Genomic DNA, 17,825 nt, shown 5'->3' with positions numbered 1-17,825 from the left:
TCATATCCCTTTAGAAGAAAACACATAGGCTGGCTCTGTCTTTTTCTGAGCCACCCCACAGGGACTCTCCTGAATTACAGAGCAGCTTAGTGCTGATTACTTTTTTATTTCTCCTCTTAGGAAACGGATAAAAGGTTTAAGTTCTGACACAAACAGGAAAACATACTAAGAGGATTTATCCTGAAGGCATCTGCTCTTTAAATAGTGATGGAGCAGTGTCAGTCCATTTCCCAGAAGGGCCAGAAGCTCCACCACTCTTTGTTCCCGCAGCCCTTGTGTGACTAGAGGCAGAATATCCTGTCACAGGCTTTCAGATAACTCCCAGAATATGCAACTTGGTGATTATAGGCTGAGGAGGGATTCACTGCCACTAGGAGCATGAAGAAGTTGGGTTTAAGAAAGACTCTGCTCTGCTCCTTTACGGATAACACCAAGGCTATATTCTCCTCTGAGGTAAGACTTTGCAGAATTTACTAAATCAGTAATTTCTCAGCCTTTCAGACTATGTTCCCTCCCTCTCACTTTCTTAAACAAGGAGTGACAGGAGGGGGAGTGAGCTGTCAGAATTATCACCAGTGGAATTTTCCAGCTTTACCAGGCAGGAAAGGGGGGACAAAAAAAAATGTTCCACTGTAGAAAAACAACTGGACACAGTGCAAGTGTAAGCAACTTCAGAAAGTGCATATGCATGGTTTGATCAACTCAAGCTGTATGAAAATATGTCTCAAAATCTATTAATATAAACCCTTTCAAGGTTTTATTAATATGGTGTTCATCTAGGAAGTTATACTCTGTTATAATATTTTATTTTTCTCTGTAATAATACACGTTCCTCTGGAATAATATTCCAGACAGAGAAGAACCTTCACTTCAAATTGGATTGTTCACAATTTTTCCTATTTTTGCTCTCATTTGATTGGAGGTCAGAAATTTGCCTTTTTCAACTTTTGCCTTCTGAGGTCATATGGTTGTTTATGGCAATTACGTGGATTTCAGCTCAGTGTCATGGCCAGACTCTAACTTAGCTTTGTGCAAGCTTAGCCATAAGGAAAGAAGAAACTTATGATTTATTCCATGGGAGGAAAGCCAGGTCTGACAATTGAAGTGATGCATTCATAGAGATTACATGGGTAAATGAGCTAAAAGGCTTCTACATTGACAAATACATTATCCTAATCCTCATTTTTCAAATTGTGCTCAAATTTGGCTTGATTCTGTACATTTGGCAGACAAGGATTTACAGATAGTACAGTCTCTTTCTAATGGCTACTTTCAGTTTGAAAGTGCTTCTGTCTGATAACCAGGTAAAAATCCAGTGTGGCAGGAGACTGGTGGGGAAGAGCAGCTAAAACTGTTTACCTAATAATGAAAACAGGAGAAATTCAAGAGACTTGGAAACTAGGACTTGTCCACATAGTTTTAAGGAAACTGGAATCTTGTTAATGTAGTCTAAATAAATGGGAACAATAGACCATCAACCCAACACTCACAAACAGGCTCTCTCCTCTGTTGCACAAGGATTCCAGGGAATTTCTCTCCTGCTGAACTGCCTGGCATGACACTCACAGCTCTGCACCTCCAGAGTAAACATCAGGAGCACTTGAAGAGTTTCTTTTAGCTGTTTTTGCACTGGGACAGTTTTCTCACATACTGAAATGGCCAGCACAACCTTTCTGGTTCCAGAGTCCCCCTGCAGCAAAATATCATGAGCTGGGGTCATGACCATCAGCAGAAATAATACTCCTTGCCTTGGGGAAAATTTTTCAAGGATTTCTTACTCTGTTATTTCCTCCATAGGGGCAGCAGGAGGCCTGTACTGGGGGTCAAAGGGAAGTCTGAAATTGCATCAGATGCTGTAGAGCAGCATAAAATTATGACCATGGTCAAGGTGATGACTACATAATTGATTTTAATTGACTTTGATCAGGATGAAAGAGCAAGTATTTTCTTCTTCCCTTGTCAAATATGAAGTCTCACTGAAAGGAAATCCAGGCAGCTAATATCTCTGGAGGTTTGACGTTTGATCCTTGGATTCTAGATTGATTTGTTTGGAAAAGTTAGTCTAATCAGTGGGATTATTGAGAAATTTCTACTGGAGACTTACACTCCTAGCACCAGTAGAGTTTCCAAGTCCCAGCAGTGTTCTGTCAGCTTGGGGGATAGAGTTTACTGGCATAAATTATTATCCAAGCTCCTTTTTCTGATTTTGTGACCCATTTCTCATATGAGTTGAAGAAATCTGAAGGATCTCCCATCACTGGGTTTTCCTATGTTTGGTCCCAGTGATCATGTATATACCATGAAAAGGCAGCTCACTCTTAGATATTAGGGCTTTTTAAGGCAGGGCTTTACAGGAGAATTGCAAAGTGATTCCTAATTCAAAAAGTCTCTGTGAAGCACCAGAATGTAGATGATTCTAGACAGCTAAAAATTCTCCACTGTTGAGGTTTTAAGATGATGATCAGATTCTGATGAAAATTAACCCAGCAACTCTAAGCAATATTGTATTTTTCTTCAACTCTTTTAATTACTTCTAGAAAGTCTCTTCAAATACATTATTTTGGAAAACCTTAGGTGGTGAGCAGCGTGTAAGTTATCATAATGATACAGCAGTCTCCTAATTTGTCAGATCTTTCTCCCACCCAAATGATTCCAACTTCTTTGAAGAAAAAGTTTTCTTATTTTGATTTATGCTTTCATTAAGCAACTGATTCATGTTGATCCTCTGCTTAATGTTGTATAAAACATTCCGTTTTATGTATTATCTAGACTTTTTCACAATGGCTTTTAGGAGATTACTAGAATGTTCCCTCCTTTTGTTGCTATCTTTGTTGTATATTCATACATTTATTTATATGTGAATACAAATCCATATAAATGTATAGTAATCTTCCCCTTAGGATACTGTGAATGTATGTCATAAAGGAAAAGAGATTAACAGTAGAATACAATACAAACAGGCTGACTTTATGGCAGTCTTGCAGAAAATCCTGCCAAGCAAAAGAATAAATAACAGCTGTGTTAATCAAAGACAAATTTAAAAGATAAGGCTTGAATTTAGATGGTCAAAGTCCCAGAAAACTGGGCAAGATTATTACCCACATAAAAAAGAACTCCAAGAACAAAGAGTGTAATAATATACAGTTAAGTTGAAGGCAAATTTTCAAAACTTCTCCTGTGACATAAAGGCCTAAGTCAAAACTGACTTTGAGAGCAGGAGCATTTACTTTCCTGTAAATCCATAGGGTTTGTGCTCTGGAATCCTTCAGTCTTTCTTGGAAAGAGAAGTTGGTTGATGGCCTGCCTTAGTCCCTTTTTGGAAAGATAATCTGTAGTCACCTGAAAGTCCAAAACCTGTTCTGGTCCAAGCAGAGGCTGAATATCAACCCAGGCTACTGACTCAAACCAAAGAACTAAAGGTACAAGCACCATTATTCCCTGTTATACTGGAAAGCCATGTGTCATCTGGTTTGGATTAAATTCACAAAGATGTGTTAGCCTGTTCAAGATCCTGTGGAAGCATTTTGAATCAATTGTAACTGACGTAAATATAGTCCTGGACTGGAAATCATCCAGAGAGAGAGAGAGCTGAAGCAGTTCAGCCAACATGCATTATATCAAAAGCATGGATAAGTAATTTGGTGTCCTTATGGGAAGGATAGCATTACAGTTTCACAACATTCATAAAGTGCCTGCACAGTGAAAGATCTAACACAGTCATTAAAAGATGGATGAATGCCTGATGAATCTTCACCTCCTATCATGGATCATGGCTCTCTTATCTAGGCAGGTGTGGGAAGAGGAGCATGAACCCACAATGACAGAGGGCACAACAACAGCTTAGTTGTACTCCTTTGACAGGAGTATGTGAGCTTCCAGACATGATTTACTATGTTTGCATAGCAATATTAATTACTTTTTAGTTGTTATCTAGACAAGAATATGTACAGGATTGCAAAGCTCGGATGGAAACTTCAGCCAAGCTCTGTAGGACTTACTGAAGCAGTCCTTTTACTCACAGTGTACCATGGCTTTAAGTCACAAAATAGTACTTGTATTTTTAGCCCTCTTCTGCAACAAAACGTCTGTGTCATTTCGGAGATTTCATTTCACCTGCCTCCATAATTTTTAATTGATGTCTTTGGAGTTGGGATATGATGAATTAGCTCTTGCCTATATAATTAATGAAGCGCTACAGGGAGTGGTTGAGGTGTTTTGATAATCAAGAAATTCTGCTGTTATCTACTGCATGATGGTTTGATATCTGGGTTCACACTCTGGGTTGTGACTGGCAGGGAAGTACTCAGCTTAAACAGGCAATTCTCTCAAGTCCTCTCTTCCGTTGTCTCAGCATAACCCGATACAAACCCCAGAGAGCTTACAAAAAGCCAGTACAAAACAGTAAATGTCAAAATAACCAAGAGTTATCCCTTCTTGTAATACGTGATGTCTACAAAAGGTGCTGAGGAAATTTCCAGTGCAGTTCTGAGCCATCTAAGGTTTCTACTTCCCAGGAGAAGGTGAATGGGCATTTTGTGCCTTTGTTAAGATACTTCAAACTAAGGTACTATGCCTCTATGTCTTCTCTTCCTCTCAACAAGAGCTTTTTTTTCTGTGAGATTTCCGAGAGCTACATCTTACTCCCCCAGCATCATTAAAAACGTTAAGAAAGTCAAACCTTACACACAGGAGTCACTTGGCTGACTTCAACAGGGCTGCTTGTTGGATTCAGAATTACTCTCATCACTCAGGCACCAACCATATTTTGTAAATATTAATAGCCTCTGTAGCTCTAAGAGCTTCAGGAGCTGCAGTATATTTGAAAACCTAGTTTGAAATACCTGGCATGCTATAGCTTTCCTCAGAGTCCTCATGGATGAAATATTTGAGACAAACCTCAAAAATTATATAAGCTGGAGAAAGTGGTAGTCGAAGAAAACTGGAAAGCTGTTGTGCATCATGCATTAGTTTTCCCATTTAAAAGGTGATTTTTCTTGTTCTGGAATTTGGCTCTTTTATGGGTATTGTGAAGACGTGTGTCTTAGTCTAACATTTCCTGCTCTCACTGGAGTCCTAGTGGTTTGGAAGCACCTCTGATTCATTTTACATAGAAAGGTCATGTTTTTCACAGGCATGTAGTACAAAAATTTGGACACAATTAGAAAACTACCACTTAAGACCTAGAGGGTGTTACCTTGACAGCTCTCATGAAGATGTTCTTTCCATCTCTTTACTATAAGCCTAAAAATCACTTTAAGGTCGCAGAAAACCTTTTATACTCCACTGAGAGGAACTGCATGGCCAAAGTATAAGAAAATGCATTGGTTTTTTTCTCTTGACTTCTTCATTCCTCCATTGAAGACCTGAGAATATAACAAACTAAATTTGATTTTGTGGTCCGTTGTTTCCTCCTAAACTGTGAATTTCTGCTTTTTAGAGGCCTGTGAGAACCTGTTTAGTGTTCCCTGTCTGTTGTGTTTGTCTCCATGAAATTTAGCCTCCGCTCATTTTCAGCTCTTTTGTGTCATTTCTTAAGATGTTGTTTGCCATCATCTCACCATGACCTTTCATAGTATTGGCAATGCTACTAGACTTATCTGGCAGCTCAGGAGGTTCTTGCCAGCACAGTTTTGTACCTACATTTTAAATGAAAACTCTCTAGACCAATCTTCAATAGGAGTCTTCTACCAGTTCTTGATTTAAAATCAGATTTATGTTTACACAGTTATGTTTGTATAGTTACTGATGTCCTGAATAGGAGAGATTATCAAATAATAAACTGAAATTTAATTTTAAAGTGAGTAAAATGGCTTAAAATTTTAACCAAAAGAAGATGAGTGAATTAGCAAGAAATGCAACCTTCAGTGTTCCCCACAAAATGTGGGCCAAAAGCCTATTCTGATACAGTTTTCTTCTCAACTCTTGAGGGTGAAATGTGCACCACATCAGCAAAACATCTATTGGTTCAACAGAGACAAGAGGATTTACTTCTGTTAATATTTCCTGGCTGTTTGGGATTTTTTTATTCATTAATTTTTGCAGAATGTAAAGCGCCCTCATTGCTTTGACTGAGCTTTTTACAAATATTTGGAACTGAGTGGAAAGAGGGGCTGGTGTGTGACTTCTGCTGATAAGGAAATACGACAGGCAAATGCTGTTGGAGAGACGTGGGAATACATCCACCAGCTGCAATGCCCATCTGATGCCCTCCCTGTGTGTTTTGGTGTTGGTGTCACCTCCCCCCTGCACAGAGAGCCCTTCTCAGTTTCTCTGCCTGCTGCACTCCTGCAGAGCCTCTCACCCACCCAGCAGCACTTGATTTCTGGAAAATGGAAGGGGAAGGGAAAGAAGCAGGGTTCAGGGACGTCTGCAGACAGAAAGGGGGACAAAATTAGAGATGAGGCCTCATATTGCCTCAGGTCATCAACAATAAAGTCACAGACCATTCAGGTCATTGACTGGAGTTTCCACATTGATGTATTTTCCATCATTTCCATCAGTTTTCAGCTGATGTCTAACCATTTTTGTTCAGGTAAAAATAGAAAGCCAGTGCTCTGAGATATTCTCCACCTGTGTTTCTTTATTCATTGCACATTCTTTATCTACACTGCTTTTTAAGCAGTCTCATTAACAAAAAACCAGACTATTCAACAAGTGTGGAACACTTTCCAAAGTAGCTCATAAAATCTTTCCCAATGTACTTGAGTGGCAGAAAATAAAATTAGGCCCATATCTTGATTTTTGTTTGGCTACAGAAATTTCCAGCAAATTTTTCATTCCTTCTGACTGGTTCTGTACAGCACAAAGTACAATAGAGCACAGAAAATACAAGCTGAGAGTCCAAAATTGCCAGACAGCCAACCCAGAACTGCCGAGAAAAATTTAAATGGTGTACATTTGCTCAGGAAGTTTTTGTGTTTAGTAATAACTTCAACATTAGCAGTACCACAAAGAAGGATGTTCTGAATTTAAACATAAGGGATAAATTAAGCCAATGGGGTTGTAACAGTTTGTTGCAATCTGAGAATCTGATCCAGGATTTTCATGACAATGTGAAGTTGTCCATCACTCTGTCAAAAGATTCAAGATTATCTTCAGTGAATGTGCATTTTTTTCAGTAAAATAACTTTAAAGGTAGTGTTTAAAAATTCAGTGTGTTACTTTACATTTCTTCAGTCTGGTCCTGGGAACAGTATTAAGCCCAATGTTCAAAACATTTTGTCATGAATACCATTCATTATGAAAATGTAAATGAATACATTAGAGTTTACTTATTCATATTTGTAGCTCAGCCATGGCCTTCAATATACATTAAAAACATCTAAAGGAAAAACCAATAACTCAAGTAATGCTTGTTTGCTTAGGTCCTGAAGCCTTTGAAAAAAGTGTAATGGGTGGAGTGGTGACATTTACTTAAAAGCATTCATTAATTATAGGAAGGAAGAAAGTAACGGCTGGACTTCACTTAAAACTAAGCACAAAGAAAACTTCAAACACATGTTGCATGACTTTAGGCTCCTGTTTACATGTTCACTCTCTAGAAGTATCTGCCTCCCTTCATTGCTTATATCAGGACCTTAAAGTGCTTACACTTGCAATATATGCAGTTTCATGAGATACCTTCCAGTAGACAGTATAGTCCAGTTCCTTATGCTATTACCTTAAGTCAACCAAAATGACAGACTTTGTCTTTTGAAGTGTTTCAGAAAATCATACAAATACTCTGAGTTTCTTAATGATAATAATCATTCTGGTTGAAAGGATAGCTCCTCCTTTCCCATTTTTGTCATAAATGGAGGCAATGTTAGAAGATGTATTGAAAGCTGTAGAAAGTTTGATCCCTTATGTTTCAGTGCTTCATTGTGTCTGCTGAGTATTTTGATATTTATTTTTCTTTAAAAACCCTAATTTGTGGTTCTAGAGCCAAAACTCTCCTAAGATTGTCAAGTTTACATCTCACATGGATTTTACTTAGTTTGCTTCTTTGCTTGGTGTATGATTTGGGCCCCACTGGAGCTCTTGAACCTGTGCATTTCCTGCAGTTTTAACTATCCTGTTGTGTTATAAATAATGAATCTGGCTAAATGTGAGTTGCTGGCAGAGGCTAATCAATTTTATTGTAAAAAAATATTCTGGATCAGTCTGTGCATTACTTTCCTCCTCCTTCTAACTCCTTGGTGCTTGTAGTTGCACGCAGAAGGATGCACAGTGGCCTGATGTACTCCAGCTGACATGAGACCATGCTGTACCCAGGGAGTGTTTACAGGGCTCTTGGTTACCTTAGAGGTGACACCATCAGAGCAGTAGGAAGCAAAAGAGCGTGACAGCTTTTCCACTGCCTTTTGTGAGGTTTTCCTCACTGCTGCAGATAGCTCTCTGAGGAGGCACTGAGTGCGTGCAGTGAACAGCACTTTGTGCAGTACCAGTGTTTAGACAGAATCTAATTTATTTGTGCTTCCTGCTCTCCTTTTCCTTCATGTGACTCTTAACCATCTTTGCTTTCTACTTTGGTTAACACACTGCTTGCCCTGAACTGCAGAACAAAACACTTCTGCCTCATGCTATTTGTGTGCCTTCACTGAGTAATTCATGCCAAGGACTAGTAGTAAATGCAGGTCTGCCACACAACCTATTTTCAGGGTCAATCCAGGTGAAATCTGAAGGGTTTGCCTTGGATTTCGGAGTGCTTAGCTAACTAGGATCTCTCTGGGTGAGTGCCAGATGGAATTTATGGAGACATCTACTCAACAGAAGTGGATAAATTGTACAGTGCATGTGCAGTGAGCCCGGTGCTCTCAGAGCCTTTCATGATGAAGTGTGACATACATCCAGTGGGTTCAGTGCTCAGACACAAGTCATTTGTACTGTAAAGGCACAATAGAGCAAACATTTTCTGGAAACACGGGGTTTTCGAAGCCTACAGTACATGGCCAACATTCCTGTGTTTCTTTGTCCTACCCTGGGTACATGGATTTGTTTCTCATAGAAAATAAATAGGTCTTAGGCAAGCATCAACACAACAAAAGAATTTGGCAGTTCTAACAATAAATATATGTTGGAAATGTTTAAGATGTTTGAACCAGCTGCTCATGTCCAGCTTTTGCCTCCTGTGGGTCATGTCCAGATGTTTCTTATCTTGCCCATACCCACTGAAAATTCCATGTGACATATTCTGCATGATCTGTTCATGTTCTTAAGTCATCAGCATTGAAAACTGGCTTATACTGCTTCCTCTTAATGTATATGAAAAGAATTCTTTCCAATTAACTTGAAAAAAAATGGTTAACAGAACATACTCTTGTTAATCATTTGGGAACCCCTTCTGCCCTTTAGCAACAGCTTTGTTAGGAGAAAGAAGATGAAATAGAGTCCCTTTCAGCTTTTGACAGACACATTGCAGCCATGTAGTGCACTGTCTCTGTTGGATTGGGCCAGCACTGAAGTGATGTGATTGCCAGAGTGCTGGGGAGGTCTGGGTTATGTCCCCAAAGGTCACTGTTGCCAGCAGGCAATACCTAGAGAGTATATTCCCTGAACTCCCCAGGCTCAAAGGGTTTGATTGTGAGAGCCCTCACACTGGAACCCACAAACAGAGAGAGATTCTTCTGCAATCTCCATGTTTGGCTGAAGAGGGGCCACAATGTGGCCTTTGTTAGGGCAGGGAACTTCCCTGCCACTTACAGGGACGTTGCGTAAGAGACAGCTGAAGAACCCAAGGTAAAATGCATTTTTAAATGTTGGCAGGTAACACTGGCATGCAAATTCTGCAACTCAATCTCCTAACTTCTGTTACTACCTTGATGAATTGCAGACAAAATATAATTAAATAAACAAAGCTTTTAATTTCTGTACATATTACAGATCTTTTCTCTTTTAAGTCTTTAAATCTAAAAATTCAGTAGACAACCCCTTTTGATCCTAAAAACCATAGAAGTATAGAACATCCTGAGTTGAAAGGGACCATAAAGATCATCCAAGTACAACTTCTAGCCCTGTGCATGACAGCCCCAAGAGTCACACCATGTGCCTGAGGACATTGTCCAAACTCTTCTTGAACTCTGTCCGGCTGGTGCTATGACCACTTCCCTGGGGAGCCTTTTCCAGTGCCCAACCACCCTGTGGTTGAAAAAATCTTTACCTGATATCCAGCTCAAACCTCACCTGACACAGGTTCATGCCATTCCCTCATGTCCCATTGCAGGTCACCAGAGAGGAGATCAGTCGCTGCCCAGGCTCTTTCCCTCATGAGGAAGCTGTGGACTGCTGTGAAGTCTCCCTTCAGTCTCCTCTTTTCCAGGCTGAAAAAACCAAGTGATCTGAGTCACCTCTCATACAGCTTTCCCTGTAGACAGTTCACCATCTCTGCAGACTTCCTCTGTATGGTCTTTAACAGCTTTATATCTTATACTGTGGCTCCCAAAGCTGCCCAAGTGCAGAGCAGAGCAGGACAATCGCCTCCTTGCTGGGCTGGTGATGCTGTCCCTGATGCCCTCAGGACAGGGTTGGCCCTTCTGGCTGCCAGGGCACTGCTGACTCATGTTCAGCTTGCCATCAACAGGACCCCCAGGACCCTTTTTTGTGGTGCTGCTCTCCAGTATTTAGTTCCTCAATCTGTGTATATACCCAGGGTTGACCCGCCCCAGGTGCAGAATCTGGGGTAAAATTCAAGTTGACAGAAACATATTTTGAAGAATCTTTTGTAGAATATAAAGATAGGCAAAATTGAGAATTCCTGTGTTTTGAAATCTAACCAATACAGTAAGGTGATGGCTTATTTTCAAACTCATCTTTGTCAACAAAAGAGTGATGAGATTCACATGTTTTTGGAGTTCTGCTGGACCACAGGATGAGAAAATTAATAATGAAATAAAACCTTTCTCTGCCTCTCACACAAATACTCTTTTACAAAGCAGGGCAGTGTGACAGCAAGAGTGAGCATATTTAAATATTTGCTATGCCAGATGCTAGAGAGAGGACAAGGAAGCTTTAGCATCCACTGTCTACAATTTGCCTAACATCTGCAAGATAATCAGAAACAGAAGTGTGTAGATGGAGTTGGGGGGATATTGTGATATATTCCCTTCTCTGTGATCAGAAGCCATGAAGCATGGGGAGAAGGAAATAAGCAGACCACAAACAGTGCAGGAACAAGGTCACCAGGAAGGAACCAGAAGATGAGAGATTTGGGTCAAGAGTGAACTGTGCACAAAAGTACTATTTCCCATTGCTGGTCTCTTCCTTTGCCTGGAATTTGTATACATTTTATTTAGAAGAAAGAGATGTATTGGTACATGACTGCTAAAAATTCAGAACAGTTCTTAATAACAAGGAATAAATGTTTTTTCCCTGTCAATGCAAGCTACTATCCCCTTTTTTAGATATGGGAAAAGCTGAACAGGTAGTTATCCTGATAAAATTATTGCAGTGTGAAAAGACGGATCTTCATCCTATAATGACCTGGACAATTTGATTGCTTCACCTTTCCCAGTCTTATAAAAGTGACTAATTGTGGTGAAGCAGGTTCAGGACCCACTGAATGAAATGAAGGATAACAGCCCACAAGAATAAGATGTCCTCTCCCTCTGTGTAAGCAACAATCAAGTGCTGTTTTTAACTACAAGATGGCTTTATTGCTTCAATTTGTTTTATGGATTCTTCACCATCCATTACTTAATCAAACTCAAAATACAAGCTTGGCTTTATCATTACTGAGCCTGTGAGCAATCATTAAGTGTCACTGAGCCAGCTCTTTGTGTGGTTTTACAAACCTTTATTTTGAGTATAGGGTGGGAACAGCTTATTGGATCTGGCTTGGCTGTCCTGAAATCGATAGGTGGTATCAGATCCTGAACACATACTGCAGTACATATGCAAGATAAAATATGGGGTCAGGAGGCTTGTTTAGCTGATGCATTTCATCAGTGTTATACACCAGGCCAAAACCAAAGTCAAACACAGTTGAATTAGCTTTCTCTAGTGCCCCATGGAAATACCCTCCTTCCCTGCAATAGTTTTTCCATGGAAAGCTTTCTAAATTATGTCATATTTCTCCTTCCTGACACTCTTTAACTCTTTCTTCTGCAAGTATCCAGTAATAGACAAGTTCTTTGATAACATTAGTTTTTATATACTTTTCTCTTCATTTTTTTTTCTTTTTTATTTTATTCCATCCTGAAAAACATTTCGGCTCATTCAGTGGAGTTGCTATAATTTTTGCTCAGTGCTTTTAGTTTCATACTCCTCTCCCAACTTTTTCCATCGAGGAAGCCAGGATCTGAGATCCCTCCTGTGTTTAATTTAATCAGCATTTCAGATTAGCTTACTACTACCCATGTGTGTGAGGGAACAAAAGAAACTTAGCATGAACTCTGTGACTGCTGCTTGCTTAAAAGGACTGGTTTACCACTTTCCTGTAGGAGCAGCAGAATCAGCTTAGTGAAAACTTTTTATTGTTCTGAACTTCTCTTGAGACACTGAGAAAAAAAGACTGAAACAAAGGATGGCTTGAGGGTGAAAAAGGTGTCAGGAACAGAGGTTGTCTGCTGCAAGGGTTCCCAGGTAACAGGCAGCCTGGGCTTCTTTAGCTGTTTCTGAGACAGACAGATTGCTGAGTCAGTGCTCTTACAGTGTCCTTCAAGAATTAATTAAAGCAGTGAAGAATATGCTTTGCTTCCTCAGTAGGATTTTTTTTCCTGAAACTGTTTTGAGCAGTTTTGGCTGGAGGAAATGGGAGACAACTGCCATTATCACATAAAGGCAAGACCACTTCCTCCAGGACAAAAGTCACAGGTATATGGGTCAAAACAGCAGCTGGAAAAAAGATGGAAGTCTTTCAAACACATGAGCTTTAATTAGGCAGACTCAGAATAATTGGAGAAGGTTTGTACCAGACCACCTGGAAGCAAGCTTCAGATGTTTACCAATAAGGATAAAGCACCTCTGCCTAACCTTTCTTGTTACCGGAATTTTACACAGCTTGATTTAATCTGGGTTGGGATAACAAGCCTCAAATATGAAGTTCTCAGGAACTTTGTTCAGCTGATTTTCCAAATAAGCTCCATACTTGTAATATTGTTGTAAATGCACATTAATTACCCAGGAATCTTAGACGTATTTGGCAAAGCTGGTTGCCACAGCAGTTGTTGCTGTTTTACATGATCTATTTAAGCAGTTAGCTTTCTGGTATGGTAATATTACAAAATAAGCACACTCACTGTGGGGAGAAAAGCAGCAACCCACTAAGCCTCTTTCTTCCTAATATGGTGAAATAAAAAGCCTTGGTCCCAGCCAGTTGAAGTGCTGATGGAGCCAAAGCCCAAGGATCAGAGTGGTGTGGCGCCTGAAGAGCACAAAGGTCGTGGTCAAGATTCACACTGGGAGGGCAGGAAATGTTTAAATTCCCTGACCATGACTAAATGATGGGAGCCAGTGATGCTATCAGGGGTGCCCTCTTCTCATCCCAGCTCGTGTTTGATTCCAGAATGGTGAGAGTGTTCCCTCCTGCAGTTGCCGGCTCGAGAGCTCTGGGCTGTGCTATATAGCATGTATAGGGACTTGATTTCCACAGAGGTTTATATTAAGCAGGGACATGAATTTCTCAGTGAGCAGAAATGTTGGGATCTCAGGCCCCAAGCTGAAGAGGAGCTGGTGAGAGAGACAAGCTGTGGCAGAAGGACAGACAGCCCCTGGTGTCTCCTCTGCTTGCACAATGTCCAGTGAACGGAGGCCCCAAACACCATTGGAGTTCCAGGCAGCTTTGCCTTTTTCCTTACTCGTGTTCACTATCACCTTTTGAACAAAAGAGCTCATGTTTTCACAGCAACAAGCAATGTGTTGGTGGGCGCTGTTTGCCCCGTCCCACCCAGCTCCCAGCTGAAGAGATGGGGTTTTCTGGCTGCTTCTCAGGAGTTCTGCTTCTGCTGGTTAAAAGCTCTGCTCAGGGATGCTTGGTACACTATTAACTCATCATATTTAAATCCAGTGATCCTTGCATTTTTCTTACTTGCTAATGTGAGGATGAGACATAGATGAATCCACAAAAGAAAGGGAAATCCATACAAAAACCCCAGAGGCCGACATGTCCAGATGCATAATTCCGGTGATTATAATTTATCAGGTACCCCAGCCATGTGAGGCTTTGGGAATAAAAGCCAACTGAAACTCACATCTCCCCAGAGGGAGAGCAACAACAAAAGCGTTTTAACCACAGTTGTGTCACAAATTCCTCTCGCATTTGGCGGCTGTGGCTTGTTCTAATTAAAACAACAACAGTTTCAGCACTGTGTTTTAAAGCAAACAAACTGTTTACGAGGGGAGAAACGGAGAGAAACACTGAAGACAGCACTTCTCTTTCCAGAGATTGTGTCTCCACCACCACACTGAGTGTTCTCTCCTGCTGCAATGTCATCACCCATCAGAAAGCTTTGCTTCCCAGCTTTGCTTCCAAGAGCACAGGGGCTGATTTGGCAGATGAATCATCCATATTACACCTATGAGTGTTCAAAAAGAGACGAAGGCCTGAGCTTTGCCTTTTATAATGCCTGATCACGTCCAAAGTTGGGTTTGTTGTGCTCTGTTGTTCCCACCACAGCTCCCCAGCCTGGAGCTCAGATCTAGCCCAGAAGGACCTGCCCAGATAAAGTGAGGAGGCCCTGCAAGCCCCAGGGAAGCATCCAGCCCTTCACTGGCAGGGAAGGATGAAGCAGGAGCAGCAGCGCAGTGAGGGAGAAGCATGCTCAGTCAGCTTTATGAAATAATACATTGTTTATACATCCATTAGGAAAACTTTGATAAGGAGGGAAACACTGAAAAGGAAATATCTTTTTTTCTAGTGGAGTAAAAGTGATGCCTGTGGTTTTAAACAAAGGCGTTTTGGCAGGATCATGCCATACAGAAGAGGAAGAGAAAGGGAAACTGTATTTGAATTAATTCAGATAAGTGAAGGTCAGAAGACCTTAGGTCAGAATTTTCCATTAATTCCTATGGTCTAGCTCTCTGCCAAAATTGTGTTACCTCCTAACTCCTTTGTACAAATATTGTTGTGGTTATTACTACTGATTGCTGTATCTACTGCAATTACACATACAAAAGCTGTTTACAGTATTGCAGCCATAATAATGCGAAAGAACAAAGTCAGGCGATTTTCATGGTGGGTGTTATATGAGATTTCGAATGAATTTGTATAACTCTCTTCAGCATGTATTTACGGTGGGGAAAAGACAAGAACAAAAGAGCAAGGAGCAAACCTAGTTTTAATTCAATACCTGTATTGAATCTTAACTTGAAACTTGTTTTTTGGTGAATCAAATTTTTTGAACCTTGATCAAAACCTCTGTTTGACCTAGAATATATATAAAATATAGAATATTTTAATTCAAAGTCAGATTTTGTTTAAAATTATTTTAACTTACGAAAAAAAAACCCAAATCTTTTTTAAAGGCTTTTTAAATTAAAAGTAATTCTTTTTTCAAATTAAAATATTTCAAGGTTTTTTTCTTTTTTGGAGTGAAGGTGAGTTTGTAAAATATTTCAGTGTTCCCAGTTCTCATTATTTTTCCCCAGAGAAGTTTTCGCTGAGGCATTTCATCCAGTAAGCAAAACAGGAAGGGATAGAAAGAGAAACTGAGGCAAAAAGAAGTGAAAATAGTTTCCCAGTGTCTCTTCAGTATTAGAAGTAGAAATTGTGTTTCCTGAGTTCCCTCTAGATTGGGAAATACTGAAAGACATTAAAGAGATAAGTTATCAGATGCAAAATACATGTCCAGCCTTTATTGTTGTGAGCAACGGAGATCATGACAATTACCAGGACTGTGTACTTGGCCTCTGAAATCTTGTTCCCTACTTCCTGGTACAGCCACAGGTCAAGCACTGGTTGCCTGCTCCGTTTGAATGGCACAAGTTAGCGTGATAGAAAGATGATTTTCTTTGTATGGCTTTCTCTTTTCAGAAAGTCTTTCTCTCGTTGTCGAAGAATTAACAGGATGCTTTCCAACGAGTCAGTGCCTCCTGCCTTCAGTCGCTCCAATTCTCAGGCCTCCATGGACAGCACTTCCATGGAGGACTTCTGGTGTGAGGTGGAGAGCATCAAGGAGAGCAGAGAAGATGGACCTGAAGAAGCAATGCTCTTGGAGTTCAAACCTGCTGATGGTGAGCACATGAACACCACTTATTCCTCGTTCCCTGGCTTTGCCTCCTCTCTAAAGGGTCATGGCCTGATCTCCTTCCTCGCATCACTCAGTCTGAGCAGAAGTACTAGTCTGTGTCTATAGTCATTGTAGCTACTCTTATGAACATCACAGTTAACCACTGGCAAGAAACAATAATTGTCCAGTTTATGCACTGGAGCCACTAATTAACTTCTGAAGTAAGTTTTGTTGCATTGATTTTATTTGTGCTTTGGGAAGACAGATACAGTGTAATTCAGAAAAGAGAGGCACTCAATGAAAACTAAATTTACAGCATTAAATAGATTAAACCAAAACATTTAAAGTAGCAAAATGTTAATTTAGTATGCTATAATTTTAAACTTTCTGGCTTTTCATAGGATATGATTCAGAAATAATTAAAGTGTTGAAGCAGTTTTTGGTTAGATGTAGTATTCTCCTATCAGGAATTTGATATCTGCCTGTTTCTCTGAGATTGCCCAATTAAGATATCATTCAAGGAGAGTTTAGAGATAAGTCTGAATGTAAGGATGCCTATATTGTTCGGGCTCCTCACTTGACCAAATTAATTCATCACTTATACAACATGTCCTGAAGGTATTACTACCTCATTCTGTTACTTTAATGTTTTCCCCTCTCGTTAGGCACTGTGTTTGGAAAAAACATTCAGTATGTGATAGCTTGTTGCAATGCACCTTTGTGTTAGATGATTTGATAACACCTCGAACAGTGGTTCCCATTTTTTTTTTTCCCAGTTAGGACCCCCGTCACAAATGTATTAGATTGTGTAACACAAAATACCAGGTGTTACTATACAATGAAACCAAATTTCTTCTGAGGTCGTGACCTGCTGATAACTGCTGCTACCCTTCTGTTGCTCCCTGGTCTGGTAACTACTGATGTAGGGATAGATTTTGAAATGATGGCATGCTCTTTCCATACAATTATTAACACGAGTAATGATGTATTTTTCCTACCTTGACATGCAATGGGATGTCATTAATTCTGCTACCAGGAAGAATGGTGGAAAGTACTGCTTTATTATTTTTTAAGCAATCAAATATGCAACCAGTCATGGTAAGTAACCCATGCAGAGGTATCTAGCTCCAGCCATGTGCTGTTTCCATGGGAAACACCTCCCATTCACTAGTTTCCAGCTGGACTCTCCTGGAAGCAAAAGGAGAAGACCACCAGAAATCTTGGTCTGCTGTGAGGATTATGATCAGTCAGCCTAAATCCACTGTTCTGCACTACTCTGTTTCTTATTGGGAAAACTCCTGTCTGGTCATACTCTTCAGCTTGGAGACTCCCTAAGGAGATCATGAGCCTCTTGGTGCCTCCTCCATGCAATTGTCAGCACAAACTAACAGGTGTCCCTGACTCCTCTGCACAGTCAGGGGAATGACACAAATCTGTGAGCTGCCAAGTTGGATAACTTAATAGGACAAGGCAATACAAGATCTTACTTTCCAGAAACTTTTCCATCACTTTCATCAGTGCTGAACTAAATCTTCTCAACTGCCTGCACTCTGCTGCAGTCCCGTGTTACCCTTTGTCTGAGTATACCTCATGAAATCACATTGATTTTTTCCCCTTTGCCCTGAATTAAAAATGAGTCTGTAAGTCAAAATGCAATACATCTCCACACTTCATTTACATTCA

At 40.2% G+C, this 17,825-nt stretch overlaps 1 protein-coding gene across 1 annotated transcript in view; it reads left to right on the top strand.

Moving 5' to 3' along the window:
- Window positions 1-17,825, top strand: part of ARHGAP28 (Rho GTPase activating protein 28) — a 76,029-nt gene that overhangs the window by 24,974 nt on the left and 33,230 nt on the right. The window contains exon 2 of the mRNA XM_058801538.1: window positions 15,947-16,146. Within this exon, the coding sequence (XP_058657521.1) occupies window positions 15,947-16,146 (200 nt within the window). The remainder of the gene's footprint in view (window positions 1-15,946; window positions 16,147-17,825) is intronic.

Source organism: Ammospiza caudacuta, chromosome 1, assembly GCF_027887145.1.
Source record: "Ammospiza caudacuta isolate bAmmCau1 chromosome 1, bAmmCau1.pri, whole genome shotgun sequence".
Taxonomy (NCBI): domain Eukaryota; kingdom Metazoa; phylum Chordata; class Aves; order Passeriformes; family Passerellidae; genus Ammospiza; species Ammospiza caudacuta.
The sequence above is the reverse complement of the archived record's forward strand: the minus strand, read 5'-3'. Positions and strand labels throughout refer to the sequence as shown.